The sequence below is a fragment of the Pollicipes pollicipes genome, unplaced genomic scaffold (assembly GCF_011947565.3).
Source record: "Pollicipes pollicipes isolate AB1234 unplaced genomic scaffold, Ppol_2.1 Scaffold_7261;HRSCAF=8764_pilon_pilon_pilon, whole genome shotgun sequence".
In the NCBI taxonomy this organism is placed as follows: Eukaryota; Metazoa; Arthropoda; class Thecostraca; order Pollicipedomorpha; family Pollicipedidae; genus Pollicipes; species Pollicipes pollicipes.
In genome coordinates, this window is record NW_023597054.1 from 50,677,696 (window position 1) to 50,700,367 (window position 22,672).

General features: G+C 54.6%; 1 protein-coding gene across 1 annotated transcript; it reads left to right on the plus strand.

Annotated features, from left to right (window-relative positions):
- The first annotated feature begins 49 nt into the window (after positions 1-49).
- LOC119111847 (uncharacterized) lies at positions 50-20,332 on the plus strand. The gene is made up of 22 exons (XM_037235674.1): positions 50-141; positions 694-869; positions 1,215-1,411; positions 2,027-2,276; positions 2,590-2,808; positions 3,036-3,252; positions 4,892-5,151; positions 6,644-6,819; positions 8,472-8,650; positions 10,141-10,274; positions 10,768-10,898; positions 11,693-11,814; positions 12,228-12,539; positions 12,862-12,965; positions 14,687-14,822; positions 15,203-15,276; positions 15,653-15,825; positions 16,375-16,515; positions 18,040-18,127; positions 18,382-18,454; positions 18,763-18,940; positions 19,243-20,332. The coding sequence occupies exons 1-22, from the start codon at positions 134-136 to the stop codon at positions 19,423-19,425; spliced, it is 3,531 nt and encodes a 1,176-aa protein (XP_037091569.1). The 5' UTR covers positions 50-133; the 3' UTR covers positions 19,426-20,332.
- Positions 20,333-22,672: the final 2,340 nt, after the last annotated feature.

Consider the following 22,672-nt stretch of genomic DNA (forward strand, 5'->3'; position numbering starts at 1 on the left):
CCTGCGGCTGGTGGCGCAGCCGCAGACGGTTTCGGGGCCTCAGATCCGCGTCTGCCGGGCGCGCCTGCTCGCGGTCGGCGCCAGTCTGCCCTGCACGCGCTACGGTTACAACAACCACACGGCCCTGCTCGAGATGAAGGGGTGAGTGCGCCGGAAGACGGTCAGGCGCCGTGAGATAGCTCCAGTCTGGGGACTTCTAGTTCAACACGTACACGCCCTGGGCGGGATGTGGGCGCGACGTTATTGTCAGTCGGCAATATGTGTTCTATCTGTTCTGAAGACCTGTCGCGATGGTCTGCTATATGCAAAGTGTCGAGGTTGGTAGGGCAGCACTGACCATACAACGATGGTCAGTTTACAGAGGTGCACTGCGTGGTGTGCAGCTGCTACTGGCGGCAGGGCTCCAGAGACGCTTAATCGCACCGCGATAAATTCATTAATGTTTTTGTACAATGCGCCGTTGCGGGCATGCAGACATGCTGCCAAGAAGGATGTCTCATTTGAACGAATACATGATATGTGTCTAGCGAATGAAAAACTCACGGATCGTCCTCACCAGCACAGCCCCCCCCCCCCCCCCTCCCTCCTCCTCCATTACCCTGGCATGACCACCCGCACGGGGACACCCTCCCACCGGTATAGTCGTCAACGGCGGCATGTCGTCGATACACTGGGCTTATTGTCTGCCGGCAGGTCCCGGGCGCACAGTATGCCCGACACGGCCCAGATCGCCCTGGGACCGGTGTGTGCCCTGCCCGTCGAGCCAATGGCTGGAGCCGAACAGAACTTCATCACGGCCAACTTCGTATTCCAACATGTCGCGCATTTTGGTCCCGACAACACATTTTCAGAAGTCTTGGCGCCCAATCGTGAGTAACACACTTAAGTATGTGGCCAGACCACATTTAGAAACGTCGAATAAGTCTCCAGTGCACTGTGGCGGAAAACGCATCCAATGGCTTATATAATCTGAGTCCCCCCCCCCCCATCCCATCTCATTGTCAATGTGACTCACATTTTGTGGGAATGGTACGTTTTTGAATTCGTTAGCAGAGAGCCGGACCTGCGACCGCATGCCATCTATGGTCACAGAGGAACAAGGCCTATATAGTCCGCTGCACATAGTTATAAACTCAGTTGTGTTCTATCAGCATTATTTCTTAGCGCTTTCGCGGAGAGGAATGCGGAGATATAAGCTGCTTTTTCCTCGTCAGCATTCTATTTTAACGTCTTCGTGGAAAGTGAGGAGGGTCAAAGTATCTTCGCATCTTCTCTTCAATATCCCACTTCGAACAGCAAGTCTGGCCTGAACACCATCCCCAGCGGTGCTCCCAAAAAGGCGTGGCTTCAGATTCGAACACCGACCCCGGTCCGTCCCGGCCAAACAGTGCTCGTCGACCTTTGTTTCAAGGTAAGCGAAGGTGAAATCAGTACACCTGCTTCAGCTGAGTGGTGCTTTAGTCGGGATGATGTCCCGGCATTGGTGAACAATACGACTCTGTCGCAAGAGAACCAGCCAACTGCCAAAATAAAACTCAGCAGAAAGACGTTCAATGAACAGATTAACTAAACCTGCATTAACGGTAGCGGTGTGCCTGTAGCACACTAATCTGAAAACAATAGGTGCGATTGTGATTTGCTTTGCATAGCGCTGGTCCAACTTTCACGGTTGTCGAGAAGACAGACTACCACTGATCCGTTCTCAATAGTCGTATGCACCGGCGCAACCCCAATCAACACGTCTTTCTAACTTGCAGCCTTGATCTGGGGCCGAAGTGCCGGCTGTGAGACTTGCTGTGCCGGGGCCATGAGATTCATTTGCGGCGGCCGTGCTGTGCCGGGGCCCTGAAGCTGACCTCTGACCTGTGACTGTGAGCCTTGCTGTGGCGGGGCCGTGAGGTCCACTTGTGGCGGCCGTGCTGTGCCGGGGCCCTGAGGCCGACCTCTGACCTGTGACGGCCGGGCTCGGCTGTGAGCTGTGAGCTGTCAGCCTAGCCCGCTTGTCAGCGTCGCGCCGCTCCGACAGATGACGCCCGGCTCCATGTCAGATCACCAGTGGCACATCACGGCACCCGACGAGGACAACCAGATCAAACTCTGCGACGTGCGCGTCTCGCACGTGGGCGCCAACTACGTGTGTCACCAGGACGCCGCGTACCGCCGGCTCATTCACTACAAGAGCTACGACAGCCCCACGGCCGACTACGCAACCCAGGAGAAGTCGGAGAGGGGTGTGCACACCATGATCACCTACCTCACGCGCTACGCCAACGCCGGTGAGCGACGAGGCACCCGGTGTTGGCGACGACGACCGCGACGACAGCGGCGATGGCTGTAACAATAGTATGACAGGCGACGGCAGCGACCAGGGCCAGGCTGGTGGTGGCTGTGCCATTTGACATCAGCAGCAGCATCCTCGCTTCTGTCTGCGGTGGAATACCACTATCAGATCTCACGTGTGCTTGAAATATGCTGGGGTGAGGTCTCGTCGTCAGCTGATCGCTCATTTTCACCTGTTGTCACCTGTTTTCACTGTTATCACCGGTATCGTGGCACTCGGCTCTAATTCGCCGCCACCGGCCGCGACAGGCCTCGACTCAACCTCCTTCTACGACGACGAGATGGTGGACGCCGACACGGTGGTGACATCGGTGGCGATGGTGATGCCCGAGAGTGCCGCCTCCTTCCGCATCCGGCTGGTAGAGGGGAGCAGCAATACCATCTTTGACGAGACCACCCAAGTGCCGGTGACCAACGCGGAGGCGGCGGCGCCTGCGCAGCGGCCGCCCAGTCTCACCTTCACTGTCGGTAATCGGCGGGGTTGGAGTCGCCGCCGGTGGCCGATGGCCGGTGTCGCGGGAGGGGGCAGAGCGAGAAGCGATTCGGGGATGCTGTGGTGACCTGCCTCCGGTTCTCAAACACCGTGCTGCCTGACGTCGCTGCGTAACAGGAATGTCTGTCGCTGTCTGATCAAGCGGGCTTGAAACAAGCTGGACGCGACCTGTCGTTGTCTGATCGCTGACATCTCCTCCCAGACAGCGCTGACGGCTGGTCCGTCTATCCTGGCGTCATGAAGAAGCTGGTGGTCATGCTGGACATGGAAGAGTACTTTGAGCGCACCGTGAAGCTCCTCCTGGAGCCCGCAGAATCCGAGGCCAAATACGACGCCTGCTGCGCATACGTCACGTTCGTGGGGGAAAACTCACCATGCGTCAACACGTTCGGCCTGGAGTCAGTGATCTCCAAGAGCAGGTGAGATGTCGTTTGGCCCGGGCTGGACGGATGGTCTTCTCTCCTCGCGTCGGAGGACGAGGCTTCTTAGCCCTCTCTCCGCCGCTACCTGAAGAACCAAACACGCTCAAGCCGCGCGAGGGGCCACATCGGGAAGTTCGCGTATAGTTGCATCGCATCGGCGTCGTCATGCATTGACGGAAGGTATGTACATTCATCACCAGGTCAATGGGTGAAGAAAACGAGTTTAGGTCTTCTCTCGGAATTGCGCACGCCATGACAAGCTGGACGGGGGGGGGGGGGAGTGTCCATGCCTCTCAGCTCCCCGACGATACGCCGAAAGGGAATGTCCGTGCCTCTCAGCTCCCCGACCATGCACCGAAAGTAACGCAGGCACGAGGACTGGGCCTGCGGCGGGTCAGACGGGGTCATACTGGTAAGCCCTGTGTGTAGAGGTGCCTACCCGCCACCTCAAGACGTAAGCACGGCCCGGCAGCGAGACAAGGACGTGGGATAGCGCTCGTTAAACCACGCCAAAAATCGTTTGTGGTGACCTGGGGTCTGTTACACCGGATCGTTAAAGCTTCAAATATTTTTTCTCAGATATTTCCTCGTTGTTCTTATTTGAGCCGGCTTGACCCTGCATAATGCAATCGTAAAGTATTGCAAGAAATGACGTTATCCAGTAGCGTGATAAGATACGGAAACTAACACTGTGCTGTGCTGTAGAATACATGCTGCGCCGCAAACATTGTTCATCGACCTCTTGAACATGAGATGAGATTGGTCTCCCTAAACGAAACGGGCATCATCCATCAATCGCCTATAATCAATCACCCATGGCAGGATCATCTTATTCTCACAGGAAGTGTGGGCAGAGTGTAAGTTCGGCTACTAAAGATCACAGCGTCTCACTCTTGGGATACTGGGGGCAAAAGGTAGAGAAAAGCCTACGAGGGCCACATGATCCAGCGAGGGCAAACAAATTTCGTTTCACATTCTCTTGGAGCACCAAGCCCCTCATATATATTAGAGGAGTGACGCTCCCTCGAGTGCCGGTGACTTCGTTTGATCACCATCTGAACTTGGCGTCGCATATGCCGCTGCACTTGCCGTCGCGCCTCGCCACAAACAGACACTTGCAACGGCACTGGCGCAGATTCCCAGACGTTGTGGAGTACAGTCAAACGGTACTGGCTTTTTCGTCAACGTTGACGCTCTTCGGTGGAAGCAACAGACCTAACGGCTCTGTTTTTTTCACAGAAATTTTGACCCCGACTGAAATGTAAACGCACCACAGCATCTCGCGCACTTCATTGCGTGTTTAGTCAGCTTTGCTTTAGTGCGATCATCTATCTGATGCCAGGCTGATGCATCAGCGACTGCGCCGGCCCTTGGATTGGCTTGGCTTGGCTCGGCTGTTAACGTCACTGCGTCCCTGGCAGCTGGTCCCTTGGATTGGCCTGGCTCGGCTGGTGACGTCACTGCGTTCCCTTCGGCCGGCCCCTTCAACTGGCTTGGCTCGGTTGGTGATGTCGCCGCGTCCCCGGCAGCCGGCCCTTTGATTATCTTGACTCGGCTAATGACGTCACTGCATCCCCGGCAGCCAGTACCTACGATTGGCTTGGCTTGGCTGGTGACGTCACTGCGTCTCCGGCAGCCCGTCACTGCTGGGGCCGGACGTGCTGACCTTCGACATGGGGCGACTGTGCTCGGTGCCTCTCATCCCGCGGCACAACACCAGTAACCTGGTAAACATCACGGTGGGACTGCGGCCGCGAAACCAGCTGGCCGCCGGCGAGACCTTCAGCGTGGGCGTTTCCGTGGTCATGGATGACACGGTCGGCGCGTTCGGCAGACTGGCCGGCGACACTAGCGCCACCATTGATGAGGCGGTCACTACGGAAATCATGACAGTCGGTAAGGCGATGATCAATATCTTAGCCGGGTTAATACGGAAGCGAATGGAAATAGCCGGCGATTATTTTCAGAGCTTTCTTTGTGAAGGCAGACTGAAAGATCATCCCACACGAATCAAGGCCTCGATGAGACGCACGGAAACACGCATAATTGGTGTGCTACTTTTTAGCGAATCCAACTTTACCTTCCCCGGGTCTTGTATAGATTGATCGTGTCTTCATCGGACTGCAGCATCATTTTGTTTTGTTTTGCCAAGTGCTCATGTTTCCTATTCGTAATAGGATTTTCCAGGAATATTTTTATAAGGAACCATGCTCATCACTATTTAAGTATTTAAGTTCGGTTCAGCGTCGTTTATGTTGGTTTCATTCAACCGCGGCAGGTCTATTTGTTCAGAACACTCCATTACCGACTTGATTTTCTAACAAGTCACATAAGTGTTTGATATCACGCGCTGATAATGCACTATTCAAGTCGCTATAATCCAACGGGATCCCGTGTATGTAGACTCATGACATCAATTCCGTCTCGTCAGCGGCGCTCCACCACAGCTGCGACGAGCCCAGACAACGCGGCGAGGGGCCTTGATTCATTTGTTCTGCATTTGGCTTAGGGATAACGCATGGATAATGGCGAACATTCCTCAAAGATCTTGCTGCTCATTCATTGCAGATACACTCCATTGCTGACTATGGAGATGGAGATTGAGAGTACAATGGAGACAATGGCAGCTGTTTATCAGTGGCAGTAGTAGCTGCCACAACAGCTGTGACATCTGATGGCAGTACAATAGACACTGTTGGACAGGGGCGGATCCTGAGGGGGCAATGGGGTCATACCCCTCTTTGGGCTCCGAAGGGATCCATAGGCTCCGAAAAAGGCCAAAGCCGGCCGAACAGATGCAGGTTTTTTGGCACAAAACGCGAGAAAATTGGACATCTTTGGGCTTCCAGGTGACCAAGAACAGTTGCGAGCAAAATTGAATGGCCCACGATTAGGTAAAAGTAATTCCTCACTAATTGAGAGGGTGGTGATTGGAAGATTTTAAGGCTCAAAATTTTTCAGGCATTATGTCTTAGATATGCGTAACATATACATGCAAATATCATTACAAAGTTCACAAAACCATCTGACCACCAACCTGATGTGCCACCATATCCGATTGAGCTGGTGCCTCTCGCTCACACGACATCCTGTTTGTTAGATAAAACATGCTCGTCTTAGTTATTAAGCGGCGAGCACCTTGAACTCGCTCTTACTGCAACCGCAATGCAGAGCGCTGGCGCCGTGGTTAGAATAAGCCTTTTGACTGGTCTGGCCTTTGCCACCTAATGTCATGCATTACCGGTCTACGGCCGGACGGTATCTGCGCGCCATTTGACACCATATCATTTCATTAATCACTTCGACCGCCTTCACTGTGCCTGTCAACGAGCCGTGCGCTTCCCGGGAGCAGCAGGGCAAGGCTGAGCCGCCCTGTCGTTTGCTCTAGGCGCGGACGCAGACTTGGCGGCGGCGGCAGATAACGGCTCCTCCTACTACACCACGGGCAGCTGGGAGTCGTCGTCGGAAGCGGTGGTGTCGGCGGCGGAGCCAGACACCAGTCACCCACCAGTGATCGTCACATTTACGGTGGCGTCGGAGGAGTTCACGGGCGCCAGTACGCCGGTCAGTGCAGTCGACCCGGAGGACGGGTCTAGTCCTACCCGACGAACGGGACTGGGCCGACCCGATGGACATGGCTGGGCCGACACGACGCTCGGGGCTGGGCCGACCCGACGGGCGGTGGTTCGACCCGACGGACGGGGATGGTCCCACCCGACGAACGGGGATGGTCCGACCCGACGGACGGGGATGGTCCGACCCGACGGACGGGGCTGGTCCCACCCGACGGACGGGGCTGGTCCCACCCGACGGACGGGGCTGGTCCCACCCGACGGACGGGGATGGTCCCACCCGACGGACGGGGCTGGTCCCACCCGACGGACGGGGCTGGTTCGACCCGACGGACGGGGATGGTCCCACCCGACGGACGGGGCTGGTCCGACCCGACGGACGGGGATGGTCCCACCCGACGGACGGGGATGGTCCGACCCGACGGACGGGGATGGGCCGGCGCGGGGGGGGGGGAGCTACACCGTCCGCATGCTGTGCGGGATCGCGGCCAGGGGGCTGCAGTTGAGCCGTCAAGCAGTGCAGCCGCGTGTGGACGCTGGCACCGATCTGCAAGGGACCAGTGCGCGAATGAAGCTGCCGTTACGCTGGTGTGCATGCTTCAGGAGTTCTGAGCTCTTTCGCTGCCCTGACGGCTGCTTCGGTGTGACCATTGGATTGAAGATAGTAAGGCGTTGACATGTCACGCCTCACCTCCCAGCGCTCGAGAAAGGCTGCGACATCGCGGTTCTTATAAACATAGAGAAAACAAGCTTGCGACCTTTAGACACTGAAGTCCGCAGACCTGTAGATGTAGCGAGCTCGCTGGGAGGGATCACAGGAGTGCATCTATTGATGGAGGCCGTATCGTGGATCAGTGGCCCTGGATACTGGAACGTTTTGACTTTGTTCTTGCTGTTGTTGCTGCCCTAGTTGCTGTTCCATCTGGCGCTGCTCTTGCTGTCGCTGGTTTTGCTATCGCTGCTCTCCATCCGTACCCCCGATTGGTGGGCCGCACGGGATTGGACGGCGGTTGGCGGCTGCCGGCCAGGCGGCCAGCCCCCGGCCCGTCGCACGTAACAGATGGTTCTCCAGGCTCAGCCGCCGCGTGCCGCTAGCGGCATCAGCTTCGGCGCTGATCTTGGCTTTGTCGTTGTTTGCTGTTTAAAAAACTTGCTCTTCTCTACACCGAAGAATGCAATACCATACGCCTTCCCTGCGGCTGTTCAGACCCCGTCAGCCCGAACAGTAGCTGTGCAGCATGTTTAAAACTATGTGAACTATGTGATGATACTTTTTCGTGATGATCCCCAGAATCTATCACCGCGTATGCAGCTCTAGTCTGGTGGCAGAATGTATTAACGTGTACGCAGCTCTGGTAAATAGTGTGGTTCTGATAATCGTGATTCCCAGAGCAGCATACACGTCGAAAATCCTGGTGGTTGTTACTCAGAAACAGCATCAAATAGAGAATAATGCATGAGTATCAGTACCACACCATTACACGCTGGCTTCTGTGATAAAGCCGAGCAACGCTCATTCTATGTTCTTGATTGAATCGGGTCTCAGTAAATCCCAATAATTAGGCGCTGCTGTCAGCTGTTTCTTCCTCATGAGGCCTGGCTCCACCTGATCCAGCTCCCTCTCTCTCTTTCTCTCTCTTGCAGGGCGAAATGAGCATGATCAAGTTCATGTCCTCCGATGACGAGCTGATCACCATGACGGAGACGTCGTGGCTCAAGTTCAACATCAGTCTGCCGCTGTCCGGGGTGGGAGTGGCCAGTCTGAAGTGGTCTGGCTTCACTGAGGACGGTCGTGCCGCCATTGTGCCCACGGGCAACATCAGGTCAGTCCGCTCCGATCAACAGGCGCTCAGATGGCAGGGGACTCAGATGGCTGGCGGGCTCAGATGACAAGGGGCTCAGATGACTAGCGGGCTCAGATGACAAGGGGCTCAGATGACTAGCGGGCTCAGATGACAAGGGGCTCAGATGACTAGCGGGCTCAGATGACAAGGGGCTCAGATGACTAGCGGGCTCAGATGACAAGGGGCTCAGATGACTAGCGGGCTCAGATGACAAGGGGCTCAGATGACTAGCGGGCTCAGATGACAAGGGGCTCAGATGACTAGCGGGCTCAGATGACAAGGGGCTCAGATGACTAGCGGGCTCAGATGACAAGGGGCTCAGATGACTAGCGGGCTCAGATGACAAGGGGCTCAGATGACCAGTGCGCCCAGATTGTAAGGGACTGAGATGGCCAGTGGTTTCAGATGGATAGGAAATAAGATGGTGTGAGACTCAGGTGACTAGAGGGTTGAGATGACAAGGAGCTCAAATGACATGGACTCAGATGACGCTGGGCTCAAATAGTCGTGGCCTTTGATAACTGGGGTATCAGATGAACACAGTTCATGCGACGAGGGGTTCAGATGACGAGGTTTTCACACGACCGTGGGCTCAGACGACGAGGTTTTCACACGACCGTGGGCTCAGATGACGAGGTTTTTACACGACCGTGGGCTCAGACGATGAGGTTTTCACGCGACCATGGGCTTATGTCACCAAAGGATTAGATGACGAAGGGCTCGGATGGCCAAGAACTTTGACGATCAGGGCCACAGACAATCCGGGGCTCAGATGACCAGCCTTAGTCTGCCTCAGTTTGATGACCAGGAACTGAAATGTGCAAAGACTGTAAAAATTCCCAGGGCCTCAGATGAATACTAGCTCGACCACAAGCTTTGGTGATATGATTCTGTGTTAATGAGTAAGGGCATGAATAACAGAGATCAGTACAAGAAGGGATGGAGCTGGACCCGGTTCGCTGGACCACCAGGTGTAGCAATAAGCTGCAGTTTGGGCTGATTTGTGTCGTGAAAATTTATATTGATAGCATTTATCATGAATATTGGTCATGCTGTAGATGGATGTCACTTTCACGAGCACAGATATTTGTTGCATTCCTGAGCTGCGGTTATCCATCCGGCCAGCTGTTAGCAGTGACTGTTGGTGGCCACCCAGTGCATGTTCTTAAATGCTTGCTGATACACTATACCACTATGTTTATAATTTGGTCAGCCATCAGGGATGAGCTGCATTCAGAAATATGGAAGGCCACTTTTCTGTGCTCCGCAATATCTATGTGTATGCAACACCTAGCGGGCGCTTTTTTTGCTGTTTCTCGGGGGCATCTCATACCATCATTGGTCGTGCTCATTCCAGCACCCTTGCTTTCCCTCTCAGCAGCTGGGGTCGATTGGCCGCAACAACCCGCCGCCCCGTGCCCATTGCCCGACGCGTCCTCCACACACGCTGACCTCTCCCACCGCCACAGGGTGCTGGCCCGAGGACGCAACGTGCCCTGCTTCGGAATCACAGACCTGAACGACACCATCGTGGTCAGCACGACGCTCAGCAACACCCAGTACGACGTGGTCTCCCTGGACCTGGGCTACGTCACCAACACAGGCACGAGCGGTCCTCGGCCGGAGCTTGCCGTCGTCTCCGCCGGCTCGGCCAGGGGCGGGAGGCTCATGTGGGGCTGACGTCTGCGCCATTCGATCCTTTTCAAAAGTGTCATGAAACACTGTTCAAGTAGGTTGACCAACTACATACATAATTTGCGATATGCATGCCATCAATCGCCCGACAGACAACCGGTTAACTTTGGACCGAGGATAATGTTTTCATCACAGCTGTGCATAAAGACATGGTAACTTGTGCCAATACTTCTACCTCTGCCCGTCTTCGATGCGGGTGCAATCTGAAATCAACCCGTGTTTATCGGCACCAATGCGTGACGTGTTTTAATTGTGTACATGCGGCCCAATTTGTGTCCGTGTCTACGTCAATAACTACCTGAAGCCGTACCTGTTGCAGCCAATAGAACAGACCAGTGCACATGCGTATATTTGCATCTGAGTCCATGCGCGGCGTGCTGAGAGCCCTTTTCTGGCGGCAGGCATGACGGCGAGCCGCGAGACGGTGCAGGACTGGGTGGAGACGGACGACATGGTGCAATTCGAGGCCGAGTTCCGCTTCACCGACCACCCACGCGCCACCCACCAGACACTGCTTCCCGTGAATTTCGAGGTCAGACATGCGTCTGCGAGCTCGGCCGTAAGCTGTCACCTAATTTTCTTGTGAGTTGAGACCTTTGGTAACATTTGGCGCAAATCAAAGGTCTTCGGCGAACTGAGAGGCAATCAAAGACCTTTGGTAGAATGTGGAGCCAATCAAGGAGCCAATGAACGCCGCACCGTTGTTGGCACGCTACAGGGCTTCTGCTGAATCTTTGGCTCGTTGACTTTTTACTGCCCTATGGTGGAAGTCATTACACCATACACAGCCATACACCACAGAGCCGGCACCTATGTCTTTAGCCAGCCCTGATTTCCAGAGGCTTCGATGACGTCTGGTCGTGGGCGTGGGTGGCTGTTCAGGCCGCTGATTGCAAACGGAGACAGATCATCCTGAAGGGGCCGCTTTACCGGCACGGGGGACTTGATCTGTTGAGCAGTGACGTACTGTGTCGCTGGTCAACAGACATGATCATCATCTGTTGGGGCGGCAAATTTTGATGGCTGTCTCTGTACTGCCGGAAATAGCCATGCAGTCGGCAGCATTTTATTAGCTGCAGGATCGCGAATTCATGATGCGTCCTTCTTTGTGGCTGGTTGATATTGCATCATGGACTCGTTCTGTTTTCGTTCACTGACTTGACATGAGCGCTTCGCCTGGTGCTCTCCTGTCCGCTGGTGAATAAATGATCATGAATTCAAGATTCCGCTCTGCTAATATTACGTCCCATATGAAAATGGCCGACACTGACAGAAGCAACCATCAACCAATTATCTGCCTCTTACGCCCTCGTGCCTTTCTTGCAGGCCAAGTATGGCACACTCACCATGGCAACCACTCAAGAGATTATGCTGAAACGCCTGGGAACGGAGGTGCCCGACATGGAGTTGACTGCGTGGACCGTAAACGACACCCCTTATCAGCGCTTGTATGTGGCTGGGTCCTTGGGTGTTGCAGTGCTTGATGTCCGGTTTTAGACGCTTGCCATGAATATGTGCATCACGCTAAAGAAGTAGCTGCATGTTAACAGAGCATTACGAATATCTCGAGGGGAGGGGGTTAGTGGTATTTTTTTAGGACAAAAATGAGGCTGGTGCACCTGCCTTCGGTAAGTTTGCTTCGCGAATTTGAAATCTAAGTGTGAGTTTTCCAAGCATTTGCAGATACTTTTTTGAATTTATGCACTCTGGGCCACAGTTCGCAAAGGTCCACACGCCTGGGCAGCCTCACGCCCCGCCCGTAAAGGGTCTCCGCGCACCGACGCGCCGTGACTGAAGCGCTCCGACTTTCTATCGCGTCTGACACAGGCTTTCCAGTGACCAGCTAGCCTTCTTTCGCCAGCTGGCAGGTGCCTGTGGACGTGGTGCTGCGCCACAAGCAGACCTCAACGGCCGACGCCGTCAACGCCACCGTCTCGATGGCGCTGCCGCCGTTCATCGCCTTCGAATCAATCACGTGGACCAACTTCAGCACCGAGCCTACGGTGGTGCAGCGCCGACACGCACTGGATCTGAGCTGGCCGCTGGTGCTGACCACACAGGAGGTGCACGTGTCGCTCATGCTCACCGTCGATCCCAACAACTTGCGCGGATTCGGCGCTGGCTACAGCAGCGCCACTACACCGATCACGCTCAAGGCCACCATGTTCAGACGGTAAAGGTGGCGCTAGTGTATCCGTGCGCTGGCGTTTGCGTGGTTTATTCATCAGCAGGCTTTATAAATGCAGGATATGGTGTTGCTTACACGATAAAAAGCCCTAGTTCCGCAGCAATTGTTCATCCGAAGAACGGGATCTTTCTACCAAAATATATTCAGTAATCGGACTATGTAATGCATGTTCACCTGCTGCAATGAATTCACGCTCACACCATGACGAATGCTCACTAGGTAGTTGAAAGCCAGCAAGGCACGATAAATGACAACAAAGCACTCTTCGCGTTTCATTATTCACTTAGATAATTTCATCTGTCCACAGATACGGTGTTCCGGGGACGCCGACTGGCATGTACCCACCCGAGGGTGTTACATGGTATACGGTAGCACCTCCCACCTACATCACCTTCGACGTGAACAGTGAAGGTAGGTTGACGGGCGGTGTGGGAAATAGCTAATCAAATTCATGAGATTTCAAGATGGGTAAATGTTCGGTGCGTTAAACGTTCAAGTTCATCAGTCTCACACAGAAACACATTTTGAGGTGGTAGAGCTAAAATGGGGAAGAAGGAATGAACAAGAACTCAGTATATACAACCAAAATACAATAGAATCTGTAGATGATTCACCGTTTCAGGCATCGTGAAACTTGTTTTGATTTAACGTTAGAATCCCACGCTGTCAGTTCCTCTGGTAGCTCAGTTGGTAGAGCGGTGGACTGTAGTGGTTCCCAACGGACATCCATAGGTCGCTGGTTCAAATCCGGCCCGGAGGACTTTTCGTTTCCTAGTGTTGTATACTGGCTGAAGGCCTTGTCAATCCGTTTTGCAATCACCACCCTGTCCACTTGGCGGTTAAATGGCATCTCCACATCCATCGCCAGCTTTTAAACGTTTTTATTGCTGCTGCATCTCCCCCCTGATGCCAAGAACGATACATTATTCTTTCATGCTGGTGCAGGTTCATGGTAGCCATGTGGATTGTTCAAAATTCCAACAATTGTTTGATAAACCTCTTACAACCAGAGGTGTTGTCAAGCACGCGGGAACCGGGGGCACTGCGGACAGCTCGACCCCCCCCCCCCCCCGCCTAACTTGAAATCTGGGGGTCGGCGTCCCCTCCCCCCCCCCCCCAACCGAGAGGTAGCTACCCCTGTCAATCCCCTTCTCCCCCCCCCCCCCACCCACATACACTCCGAGAAGAAGTGAACCGGGGGCACTGCGGACAGCTCGACCCCCCCCCCCCCGCCTAACTTGAAATCTGGGGGTCGGCGTCCCCTCCCCCCCCCCCAACCGAGAGGTAGCTACCCTGTCAATCCCCTTCTCTCCCCCCCCCCCCCCCCCCCCACCCACATACACTCCGAGAAGAAGTGAACCGAATCCGGAGAAGATTTGTTATGGGCGTAAGTTATTTTGGGCGTTAAGTTGAGTCTATTTTCACTATCTCCCCACCACCACCACTGCCACCAACTCAGTTGGCGAGGCTACGCCCTTGACTCCTCACACTTGCAACGAGTGTGATTGACTCACTTCGGGTTGGTTAAATTTAATGGACTTCCTATATTGCAAACAGATGAACAAACTACAGGGAAACCCGGTGACGGGGCACGGTGAAGGTGATGTCCTAAAGCCCTGATGCGTTGAAGAAATAATTATGTGCCCAAAATAATTACTCCCTCTTGTGAGAGCTGCAATTGCTCCTTTCGACGTGGTGTAGCCGCTGTACCGAAGGCAAACGCCTATAAAGCATTGTTGATGACACGCTAGATTACCACCTTTACTACCTATTTTACATGTTGTTGGCCTTTTGGTTACGACATTAATGATCCACGTATCCCACGCATCACGACGGTCATGGCCCTAGTGTTCCATATCTGCTTTTCTTAAGTACATCGGTCGCACCGCGTGAAATTGCTTTTTCAATCGTGGCGCACAGGAATCACCTGTACGCTTGTTAGTCATTCAGCAGCGCCCTAAAACGGAAATTCGCGATCCGCCCTGGTGAACAGCGTAATTCACGTGCCACGCCTTTTTGTCTGGGTGGTCCAGCTGCTCTTTCATTTCAAGGGCAGGCCTCTCCCACTGCCACTGCTCTGTGCTGGCCTGCGCTTGGTCACTGTGTCACCAGACGTCGGTCGCTGCCCGCAGAATGTTTTTTCCGGCTGGGCCTGACCTCTGGCGTGATCCAGGACTGCCAGCTGTCGGCCTCCTCCGCCGCCGACGACGGTCGCGGCCCGCAGCAGGCGCGCATGCAGCCCTGTGCTGCCGACGACACCGCCGCCCAGTACGTCAGCTATGCTGCCAACACGCTGCACTCGCTCAGAGAGTATCTGCCTGACCGTAACCTACCGACGTTACGGCTGCAAGGACCACGACTACCAAACGTCTGCTGTCCGTTCTTCAGCGCGCGGGCCCACCTCGCTGGAGAGACTCCCTGGAGAGTTTAAGCTGACCAGCCCGCGTCTCTGGCGTTCAGACGGCAAAGATGCAAACGGGCGTCCGGTGGCTCTCGTCAGTCCGCACATACAGACCGCCATGTCCTGGGCGACGGCACGCGTTTCGCACCTTTGTGCTGTCTATTGATGCCTCCATGATGGGGTCATAGTCTGGTTATAGAATAATCGGCTAGATTAATGCTGAGTAACCGCTCGGATTCCTTTACAGAGGGCAGATGACTCAGAACAATACTTGGCCAGACGCTGGAGAGGATGATAAGCTGCCCTGTGCCGGTACTGCAGGTAGGGCGGAGCAGTGTTACAGTCATGTCTGCAAACAGCATATCGCTTTCGGAATAGCAAACTGCTGTCCTTGGCGAGGTGTCATCTTGAAATATTACCTGACAGGCACGATCAAACTCTGCCATGTGGTGAGTCGCATCAAACAGCGTTGTCGACACACCAGCAAAATCAATATTTTATATGCAAACATTCGCTGAAACGAATTGGCGTGACTCAAAATCAACAACTATCCATGGCATTCCCTCATGATGTGGTCATCCCTACCCTCTTACAGCCTTCCTCCTGGCTTGCTAATCCCCACCCCGGGTCCAGTTCTGGTGTGATGCGCCTCGGCTGGCACCAGCGACGCCTCACGTGCGCGCGCGATACCTGGCAGGCTGGTCACCGGAGCAGCGCAGCGCCCCGTTCCGCCACTGGCATCAGGTGGACTTCGGCAACCTGACGCGCATCACGGGCGTGCTGGTGGCTCGGCCCCCCGGTACACGCCGCGTCAACCGGTTCCGCCTACAGGAGAGCCTCACTGGGGTCGTGTTCGAGGACGTCACGCCGGTCAGCCTGGGGGAGGGCAGGGGAAGAGGGGGCAAGGGAGACGCGGAGAGAGGGGAACGTGGACTGCGGAGAGAGAGAGGGGGAGAGAGAGATCGTCATAGAAGCCTAAGCGTGGGCTTGAAAAAAGAGTCAGAAGCAGAGTAGGGGAAAGAGTGGCGGCAGTGGGCGGAGAGGAGGGAGTACAGAATCGCGTGATTGTGATTGCCGTTTTTCCTGTGACTGGCGGAGTGCCGCACTGTTGGCCATGAATGGGGCCATGTTTCGCTTCCGGCCATGGTGCGCTAGAATGGCGCTGTGACGATGGGGCCCAGTCATCCCATCAATGATTACCTCTTTCTGATTATGCATTGTTGTGTGGCGCCGCCCACTTAAACAACCGCGGTGGTCTAATTTTCCGCAGATTTCTGAAGAGCTGTGGTGCAGCCACAAGCTCATAACGCTGGTGCTCGTTACCATCGCGCGCCACACCGGCCCCACACTGGTCCCTGGTGTGATCGAAACCGGCAGGAGTGACGGCCGCCCCCCCCCCCCCCCCCCCTCCACCGGCAGGTGACGACACTCAACTGGGCGGGTGATCTGTACAGCGACGGCGTGGCGGTTCACAAGCTGACCACGGCCGTCGAGACACGCTATGTCCGCTTCCTCATCGAGTCAGCAGAGGCGGGGGACGATCAGTACATCGGCGTACAGGTGCGCTGGCGCCGGCATTGAGGACGACAGGTGGTCTGAACCCCTGCTGTGTTGGGCGCGCCTGCAATCCCGGGGCTCGCGCGCTGGGGACCGAGCGGCGCTCACCCTCACCCTCTAGCTGGCCTGAGGACCGAGCGGCGGTCTCCCTCCCCTCTAGCTGGCCTGAGGACCGAACGGTGCTCACCCCCACCCTCTAGCTGTCCTGAGAACCGAGCAGCGCTCACGCTCTAGCTGGCCTGGGGACCGAGCGGCGCTCACCCTCATCCTCTAGCTGGCCTGAGGATCGAGCGGTGTTCACACTCTAGCTCGGCTGCCTGTGGCCAGGGCTGGGTGGTCTAGCTACACCGACCAGCCTTGTGCTGTCTGTAGCCCACTTAACACTGGAGAAGCTGTGCTGGTGAGGAACACTGAGGAACACTTTGTGGTTGCATGACATGTCGTTTGACCAGCGCACTTCATGCCCGAGACAACAGTGCAGTCAATATTCCCTCCGAAGAGGCGGCGCGGCTGAAAATCCCCGTTTATTTCTAATGGGAGAACGATTGCAACGCAATCTTAACTGACTTAGGACAATTTCAGGCTGTGATTGACGGTGCTGTGTCGTGAGAACGGTTGCAACGCAATTTTAACTAACTAAGGGCAATTTCATGCTGTGATTGACGCCCCAGAAGCAAGGTATTGTGAAAACTCCGCAACTCTGAATTTTCAGTCCCTTTTTCTTGTGATGTGACGAAGCCACTTCGCTGGTTAGTCTCTCTAAGCCCGTTGTTGGAACCATCGATCGACAGCGCCTTAGTTGTTTGATAGGAAGTTATCACCACACGCAATTCTGAGTGATTTTTTTACTCATCTTAGATTTGGATCAAAAAATTGTGCTTACGCGCAGCGTAGTAAGACATAAATACACACGGGACCATCGCACACAAACATGGCAACGGAAAACGTGCGCTAAAACACGTCTGAGATGTACGGCCCAAAGCATTTGTTTTTTAGTTCAGGAATTATATCACATCAAGATGCGATAACTATACAGTTATGATGCTTCTACATTTAAAACGTGTTCATCAAGCAATCCTTCCCTCACACCATATCCGCACAAGGGTGAGAAACAATTTGTATCGCATATTTTGGTGTTCTTTTCCGATTTGCGGGCATGGATGGACGGAGTGTTGACACAACACACGCGATGTATTGGATATGGCTGTGTCGTGCCGTTAATTTTGATGTAAGTGAACAGCGCAGCTTTGGCATGGGACGTGTGGGCGCGACCCAAGCAGAGACGTGTGCCGGCCTTGATCCGGCAGACATGCCCTGACGCTGACATGCCGCTGGCATGGCTTGGCATGCCTGTGTGCCGCAGCTGGAGTACCTGGGGTGTCAGATGGCCTCAGACTTCCCGCTGACATGCCGCTGGCATGACTTGGCATGCCTGTGTGCCGCAGCTGGAGTACCTGGGGTGTCAGATGGCCTCAGACTTCCCGCTGATATGCCGCTGACATGACGTGGCATGCCTGTGTGCTGCAGCTGGAGTACCTGGGGTGTCAGATGGCCTCCGACTTCCTGCTGCGCGCCAGCTGCGACGCCCAGCCGGACACACCGCTCGGCACCGACCGTGAGCCCGGCGCCCAAGTTTTCTGCTCATTACGCGGAGCTCGCGCGGACCAAGGGGTTTCATGAAAGACCCAGGAAATAGTTCAATCCGCATCGTCTAATTCACTGAAAAGGAGACCTCGAACAATATTAACCGCAGCTAGCGTTTACGCTGCAAATTAACAAGCAACAGGAAGTAGGTGGTTGCTTGGCGAGTATCGTTTTGCGAGTGAGTGCACAACGTTCTTGACTGACGTACTGTTTTGCCCTTTTCAGCTAGTCGGAATAGGCATTTCGCTGTTGATACAACAAACGGGTATATCTATTTCTGCGATTTTATACAAGCCAGGTATGTGGTTTTTGTTTGTGAATAGCCAGCCACGTCGTATGTTATATATATTTTTTGATATTTAAGTCATAGCGTTGCATAGTCCAGGTGGCTGCTTACATTAGCTAGTTTTAAATATGTTGACGCATAAAAAACGTTCCAACGAGGATGTACGCTTGATGCCGTGTCTGCAATATGCACCCTTTAAACGGATGTCTTGGGGAGTGTTATCCAGCCTCTACGAGCAGTTCGATACGAACGAACATTTCACAGCATTCAAAAGCAAAACGGCTGCCCCAAGCCGTCATTGGCTGTTGTTCGTTCCCCAGGGGTCGTCGCGTGTGTTTCGTGTCGTACGACACGGTACAGTGGCGCCGACTACCAGAGGTGATCGAGAGCGTGCGCGGCTTTGACGAGACGACCGGCCGGATCTACGTGTCTGGCTCGCGGGCCGGCACCGTGCTCTGGAGCTCCGACGCCGCCGCCACCTGGTTCACGGAGAGCGAGGTCAGTCCAGTGCTACCACCTGTCGAGCTGACGGACGCGGTCACCTGTACGACACTATCGGACTTTGTCTTCGCTCAGCTTTCCAATCTATTGACGAGCGCTCAGTTTTCTGTGGAATCGGCGCAGCAATCAACACTTCTGCACGTCAGAATGAGACTGTGCGTGAGCTCGGTCCCTCAAACGGACGTGTAGCGCCAACAGTCAGCGTCACCCTGCTGTCAGCGCCGACTTCAGGCTAGTTGCTGGCACGGCGCCCGCCGGCGCCTGTTGCCCGCGCTCACCAGGCTCCCCCGCGGCGCCAGGCGGAGCTGGAGGCGGCCGCGCAGTCGGAGGGCTTCTTCGCGGCGCAGGACGTGCCGGCGCTGACGCCGGAGCACGCTGGCTTTACGGGCCGCGCCATCGGCGAGTGGGTGGCCGGCTTCGACGGCCTCAGCCTGGCCGGCCAGCTCAAGGTCAAGTGGTCGGCCGTCGACTGCAGCGGCTGAGCGCCGGCCAAGGTCGCTGCCCCCCCCCCCCCCCCCCCGCGCTCCCCTCCGGTGGCGGCGGCTGTCACTGGCCGGTGGCCGTGCGGTCCTGTAGTGCGCTGGTGGGAAGGCACCCTGCCGATGTCGGAGGAGGCGAGTGATGGAGACGACGGGACTGTAGCACCGCTGCCGAGACGCGCGTCTCAGGCTGCCTTTTGTGGGTCAATGTGTTGATTTCGTGCACAGGTGTGACTACTGTCCCGCAATGTGGCAAAACGCGTAATGGGTCGGGCTGAATTTAGTACCAGTTGTACTGAACTCAACTGAAATAATTGCAACCTATTTGAAATAACACACGTATGAGCTTTTATGTTCACAGTATGCACACATTATCGACAATAAAGAGCCCACTTTTTCGTAAACTTCTAAGGAATCATGCATCGTCTTGCTGTGCTAAAAATCACCTGGTGAAAGCGACAGAATGTGTGCAAAAATCCAAGCGTCGAAAAGATCACTCAGCAACAAGCATCACGTGGCCGAAATGAATGTTCAACATTGTTAAGACGGAGGTCTAATTGCTTCATGGCTAAATGCTAATGAGCTAGCTGAGACCAGCATATCTTCATTTAAATTGTCAGACACCTTCATCTGTAGGTCAACCGTAAATTACAGGTAGTTGCCCTGTCGTGTTTGGTTGTGAAGCCCGTGTTTACAAAGTCACAGATATGGTCAGTGGCGGCTACTCATGTGCATACCCTCAGACCTGTTCATTCTACGAATGTGAGCGCGTCCATCAAAGTGAAAGAAGTGGAGCTAACGACGTTTTGTTGGCTGGCTGTATTGCTTGATTTCACCCGATGATTTAAGGTGCATTCAGTTAGAATTTGTTTTGATCACCGTAACATGCTAATAAATCACTGCAGCAGGGGCAGTGTTTTTTTACTGTTTGCCTTAGCCTGTCTACTGCGTGCCTTAGATGAAATGCGTTGCATGCAACATTTTCTTTGAAGAGCCCATTCATATCGGTCATCCAGTCATGACACTTAGTCTAGTTCTGTCATCCCCTTTCACGCATTATTCATCGGCGCTGGGTATCTGGCGGCACTCGTTCTCCAGCGATATTCTTTGTAAGTCCCAGGGCGTGCGCCAGGCTTGCTTCGAAAAACAGGAAAGCTCAGCTGGCACCTGGCCAGCAGGGGTCAAGGCACGCCGAGACCGCCGGGCCGCGGCACTAGGGGGGGGGGGGGGCACTGGCGGGTCTTTCCGAACAAAATGGTGGATCAAGATTGTTTGTTGAGCTGGAAGGTCACACTTCAGCAATGGGTTCAGTGTGCAGACAACAAGCTTTGCTTAACAAGTACTCTGAAACTAGAACCATCATGAAGGTCATTTTGAATCTGGCAAACAAAACAAGTCTTCCTTATGTTCTTGACCATCGTGCTGAAGATACTTCCGCGTTCCTTTACATCAGCTATCACAATACCATTTGAAACCTGACCGCCGACAAACCTCTCGGAAGCTCTCTTCTCACATCTGGCGTCCATCACCGCTGTCCCTCCCCAGACCGCGCACTGTCCCTGTCCCAATGACGCTGTCGACGCGATGTGCGCTGGCACGAGTCCTTTAGCTGGCGCCCGGGTGGTCGGTTGAATGCGACGAACTCGAGTGGGGGAGGAAGGCTTAACCCCGCTAAGATCCCAAAACGGAGTGAGCTAGAGCCGCAAAACTCAAAGGGCAGGTAGGTCTCTACGCAAACTCCTTTGCGTCAAATATTAAGGTCCTCGGGTTAGATCGTTTGCGTCCAATAAGGGCAAACAAGGACAAACTGAAGATCGATATCAGAAGCACCCTCAGACCTGCTCATCAAACTAACTTTAACCCAGATAAGCCTTACAAACAAAAGGTCATTATTGATCATTTCAGGTCAGTGACCTTATTCAACTTCCAGAGGGCAAGTTGACCAAAACCTACGAGAACGTAGTGATTTCTTAGCTTAAATAAGCTTCAAGGATTGCGCTAGAAGTTGTGTTCTAAACAATAAGCGATCGGGTCAGCTTAGGTCGGCGGTTTCCTCTGACCATTAAGAGGCGCATGTAAGATGCATCCTGACGACACCGTTAACAGCAAAAAATTGTAAGAATGTAATCATACTCCTTGTAGCAAGTTTTCCAATAAAAAAACAGTGTGGATGTGGCCTCGGTCTGACATTTATACCTTACCCAAAGTCAGTGGAGTAACTCGTAGTCATTAATTGAAGTGTATCATTGCATAAGAAAATACATGAAAGACGTATGGGTTCCTCTTACATTTCGTTGTCGCGTCAGGTTGAATGATCACCTCGAAATAGCCTTCGCTGACAGCCACGGTTTGACTGACCTGTCATAGGTAAGCGACCTTGCAATTTACGTATAATTATGCATATCAAACGATCGGCTGTACAATTGCCTATAGATGCTGAAAGATTGGCCCGGCTACTCCGCGGCGTTCGAAAGTTATTCTGCAAACATCCTGAGAGGGTTCAAATTGACACGCCTCCTCCCGAGCGGGTGCTAGAACTCGCCAGAACCGGCGTCCAGTCCGTTACACTTGTGCTCCCGTCGGTGTTACTACGCCTGGGAGCCCGTCCTCGGTGCACGGTAGGCGCCGCCGACGGTGGTGTCGGGCCAGAGGACCGGCAGTGACGCGGTGACGGAGGTGGCCCGGCTGTGACGCGGGACGGAGGTGGCCCGGCAGTGACGCGGTGCCGCAGCCGTGACGGCCAGCCAGCCGTGACCACCGCCGCCACGCCACGTCTCCGCTCAATGCGTGATTATCGGCCGTTCCGGAGGTCACCCTGTCCAGGGGAGGCGGCCAGCCTTCGTCTCGTCCGCCGCCGCTGCTCGGCGGTCCTGGTTCGTGTGACCTCCGGTGCGGGACCGACGCCGGGGGCCGGGAGACCCGCTGGCGCGCTCGTCCCTTACCGGCGGACCTCGCCGGTGGCCGATGGCTCGGCCCGGCTTTTAACCGGCGCTGCCATTACCTGGAGAATTGGTGATCCGTCATCACTGAGCGCTTAATTGGTCCGTTCGGCAGGAATGAGCCGCGGCGAACTCGTCCCTCGGTGCTACTGCCTCACGGAGCCCGCGCTGCTGTACGGCGGATTGTCTGTCAGGGCCCGCCTTGGGTGTGGGATTGATCGTGCGCGTGTCTGTACTCCACATGCGTGTAATCTCGAACGCGGCAAACAAGCAAGCGTGACGCAGGAGAAAATCGATCACAAAGATGCCAT

Coding starts and splice junctions, on each gene's coding strand:
- LOC119111847 (XM_037235674.1), top strand. Junction 6,820..8,471: donor TCACGGGCGCCAGTACGCCG/GTCAGTGCAGTC, acceptor TCTCTCTTGCAG/GGCGAAATGAGCATGATCAA. Junction 15,826..16,374: donor TGTTCGAGGACGTCACGCCG/GTCAGCCTGGGG, acceptor CTCCACCGGCAG/GTGACGACACTCAACTGGGC.